At 45.0% G+C, this 4,268-nt stretch overlaps 1 protein-coding gene across 2 annotated transcripts in view; it reads left to right on the forward strand.

Moving 5' to 3' along the window:
- The first annotated feature begins 3,330 nt into the window (after positions 1–3,330).
- Positions 3,331–4,268, forward strand: part of LOC107573794 (coiled-coil domain-containing protein 112) — a 5,934-nt gene continuing 4,996 nt past the window's right edge. The window contains exons 1-2 of one of the 2 annotated variants that reach the window (XM_016260240.1): positions 3,331–3,372; positions 3,945–4,094. In XM_016260240.1, coding sequence (XP_016115726.1) covers positions 3,986–4,094 — 109 coding nt within the window. In that variant the 5' untranslated portion in view covers positions 3,331–3,372; positions 3,945–3,985. Of the gene's footprint in view, positions 3,373–3,661; positions 3,918–3,944; positions 4,095–4,268 lie in introns of those variants that run through there. The other variant, XM_016260239.1, reaches the window with a different exon arrangement.

Raw genomic sequence — 4,268 nt, forward strand, 5'->3', positions numbered from 1 at the left:
CAGAGACGGCCGCAGCGGTGGGTTCGGTTCTGCCAGCGTGAGCCAGCATTAGGGCGATAAATCCATATGGATTCTGAGATCTTCTGAATGCATCACGATTCTCTCTGGAATCAATTCTGAGTGTAGATTTTTAACAGCAGATGGCGCTCTACTCTAGTTTTTATCTGCTCACTCAAATGCTCATGAAGAAGAGCGCTCGTAACTTCACCTCGGTTCAGAATGCTTTTATGACGCCAGTTAGGGTTGCAAAGGGGTGGAACATTTCCAAAAATCCCTGGAATATTCCAAAAAAATCCTGGAAGGTTTCCAAAATTTACTGGAAATTTTCCACCTTTTTGCAACTTTACGCCAGATTAATGTAAACACAGCCCATTGTGAACACCCTTGTAATTCGCTTCAACTTTTTCGACTCTTATGAATGGTTATTTGAGGTTCGAGTGTGTGTAAGGATTTGGAGCCGAGCAGAGTACGGCTGTTTCTGAAGCATGCGGTGTTCAGAACTAAGCTCAGACTCGACTGGAGAAAGAATCGCCACGCATTCGGGAAATCTCAGAATCGATGCGGAATCGTTTCTCGATTCGCGATGCATCGGTTTATTTTCCCAGCCCTTGCGAGCGTTACGTGCTTGATGTTTGCCGATACCATAAGTGCTTTTATTCTTCCTATGCACAGGCTGTATTATGGGACTGTTCTGTGTTACTGGATTGTGCCACGTGTTCATGCGAATGCCTGTTTTTGGTCCTCTTTTCCTCTCTGTCTCCTGATCCGATGGAGGAACGGCCTGCCCAGTGTTTAATCATTGAACCCAAACCAAACCTCCCGATTGTTATCGCACCGCACGTGCTGGCGTTTCACGGTTTAAACCAGCGGCATTATAACATTACCAGCTCTGCTTGAAGTCTGAGTTTGTGATGATGATGATGATGGACTCTTCAGCTCCGTGTAGTTTCAGTTCAGCTTCAGCTACTTTTGTGCGGTTTGAACTCAAGGGCTTTCGATTCTCTTACAGGCACAATACACTAGTAAATAAAACAGATGTACAGTCAAAGGACTTGCACTTTATTGCAGTGAAATTTGATATTCATATTACGATAGCATAAAGCTTGTTGATGTCCTTAGAGCATAATTGACAATAAACCTCTGTTGCACTTGAGTGTTTGTCTGAGTTTTTTTCAGGTGTGACGGGGATTTCTCTTCTTTTACAGTGAGTCATTAGATGTCATCACAGACAGTGTTTCTGTGTGGAAACACCAGTAGAATCACATCTAAAGAGCTGCTCTCTGGAGAAAACCCTGCAAATATTCAGTGACTGCGATGCTTTGATATAGTTGGTGTATTGACTCTGTTTGCGGACGCTGTATATGTGTTTTATTCTCTTGTTTTCCTGGTTCTATAGGATGATTTAGGTGAGCTTGGAGAGAGGGTGTGATCTGTGTGTCGCTCAGTTCAGCATGTGGTCTTTTATACGTGAGCGTGAGATATTCCTGAGGAGTGTTTGTGGATCGGGCTTCTGTGAGTGCTGCAGCAGATCATCACTGATGTGGACAGACATCTAGACACGCTGCTCTGAGAGAGAGCAGTCTCTAAAACAACCAGAAAACATTTATCAACTGAAGAAATGTTCACAAAAGTACTTTTTTGAACGACTCACTTGTAGAGCCATTGCTCTTTGATTTCTTTGCACATGTATTGGTTTCTGTGTAAAACTCTACGAGAGTTTGTGTGCAGCGCTGGCTCCGGTCAAAAACTTGAACTCGGAGCAGTGTGCAGGTCTTCTGGATGCCTCGTGTTAGATGTGCTACTGGGAACCTGCAGTGAACCTAATGGGTGTAGTTTGCACGTCCAAAGGTGTCTTTACACCAAGTTACAGCTGTTTAAAATTCCATGTAAAGACACTGCGGCATAAAAGCCAGGCTAAACTACGCCTCCTCGGACCGCAGGGTCACAGCGCTGATGGAAGGTGCAATAGCTGTGTAAATGCTTTTATGCAAACAATGTCTGCAATGTTCAGAGGCGCTTTGGTGTCATATTTGCCGTGTAAGTGCAGCACAGATACAGATGAACAAATACTGAGTGATAAAAATAAAGGCTTTGATTTGAATATTTGCTCCAGACTTCACTGACGGCCAGATTCTGTGTTGTCCTATTGCATAGAGATCTTCAAGACACTATGCACTAAACCGGGTTTGTTTGGCATTTCAAACTCTACAGTGACTCTCAGGAGGATAAAGAGGGAGAAATAAATAAACAGTGTCTCTGTGTTGCCCTGGAGGCTCAATCTATTAACGCTCCCAGATGATCGTGTCGCTCATCAATGGGGATCTACTATCACAGATATCCCGCTGATGGATACGGTTACATCAGCACCGAGTAAACCAGATCCTCTTCTCCATCTGTCCCCGCTGCACCTGATCGACTGGTGAGAGTCCGTTGTCCTGTTCCTATTGGAGCTGTTGGAAAGGCCAAGGGTCAGCGACCTCCACGTGACACTGATCGTGCAGACCAAACCGTAAGTCGTAGAGAGCTGAAACCGGGAGGGATGGTCGTACTCACACCGCCTGACCAAGGCTCGCCCCGATCGGCCTGACGGGGGCGCTACAGCAATCAGAAGTACGATATCGCTCATAAACCGTCGGGCGCAGACTCCAGAGTTGCAAGTCGTTGGAATCCTTGGCTCACGCCTCGGATTCAGTCGTCAGCCGAAACTTTCGGGTATTTTGGATTTTTTCATTTTTTGCAAAATAGTCCTAGGTTTTGTTCTGTATCCGATCGGAAGCAAACCAGTGCAGGAATACCAATAATTATCAAAAAAAAGTTTAACTTTCGAGACTCTGTCGCAAAGGGGCGCCAAACGTTTGAAAGGGGCAGGGCCGCCTTTACTAAAACAGCTTTAACTTTAGAACGGAATGAGATATCTTCGCCAAACTCACAACACGCATGTAAGAGCTGAATCTGAGGTCACGTTAAAAAAATTAAAATAAATAAAAGTCGTGAAAATCGTGTGCACGGTCCAAAGTGCCGCAAGTGTCTATAAGGACACATAAGGTCATGTGATGCTGCTAAAAATAACAGTATTTTGTGTATTTGGTGTAATGAAATGTGTTTATGCGGTTTAAAGTAAAAAACACATTATTTTCCACATACTGTACATTATTGTTTCTCCTCTTTCTGAAACGCTACAAAGCTCATCGGTCTAAAAAGCGAGGTGCGCTGTGATTGGCCAGCTATCCGGTGCGCTGTGATTGGCCAGCTATCCGGTGCGCTGTGATTGGCTGGAGCTGTACCTCTCTGAATCCTTATATATCTCTACAAGAGATGAAGACACAGTTATCTCAAAGATGACTAATGGGATTAAAATAACTCACCTTCAAGGTAATATTAACACACAAACAATGCATGTAACAGAGGGAATTAAAGCAAATAAAGGGAATTTATTTGTACGAATAATAAACGTCTTCAAAACTTCACCGCAAGGCCCATTTACAGCCGCATCCGAAAACTAATCGAAACAGAAATAAGTTATATGCTATAAAGTGTGACAATAAATTCAAGCTTCAATATAAGATAATAAAGCCAAGCACACATTAAGTACTCAGCAGATAAATGCTTAAGGTAATATATATGATAATTATCAAACATTACAGACTACTCACGTGCGCTCTCGTTGTCGATAACTCCGCCCCTCACTTCCGGTTCCGGTGCCGCGGGTCTCTCGGACGGCGTTAGTGCGTCGTTACCATAGCAACAGTTCAAACAAAGCGCACACAGCTCGCTGGCTGGCACTGGACGCGTTCCGCTCGGTGTCTCGCTGCGTCTGATTAACGGTTATTACAGCCGTTCGCGGATAGTTACAGCTTCTGTTTCGCCCAAATGTGTGTGTCGGGTTTTCAGCGGGAAGCGGAAGCTCTCAGAAGACTGTGAGTGCGTCTGATTGTGTTTCTCAGAGTCCCTCGCGTCTGTGTGGTGTATTAGAGACTGATTATTGATGTATTCACTCAGCGTGTGTCAAGAGGAGAGAGAGGCGAGGAGGCTCGAGCTCAGAGACGCTTCCCGCGCGCTCCGGGGTCACATGCAGGCGCAGCTCCTGGCGGACAGTAAGAGCTTACAGGCTTACTCGTAGTGTGCTTTAGATCTCACTGTAATACACTTCTTCATCTTCGCAGTATCACAAGTGTAATCGCGTTCAATCAGTCTCATCACCGCAGGGTTGCCAAATCCGCCGTTTCCCCTCAGATCAGGGTTGCCAAATCCGCCGTTTCCCCTCAGAT

Source organism: Sinocyclocheilus grahami, unplaced genomic scaffold (assembly GCF_001515645.1).
Source record: "Sinocyclocheilus grahami isolate Dianchi unplaced genomic scaffold, SAMN03320097.WGS_v1.1 scaffold2037.1, whole genome shotgun sequence".
NCBI lineage: Eukaryota > Metazoa > Chordata > Actinopteri > Cypriniformes > Cyprinidae > Sinocyclocheilus > Sinocyclocheilus grahami.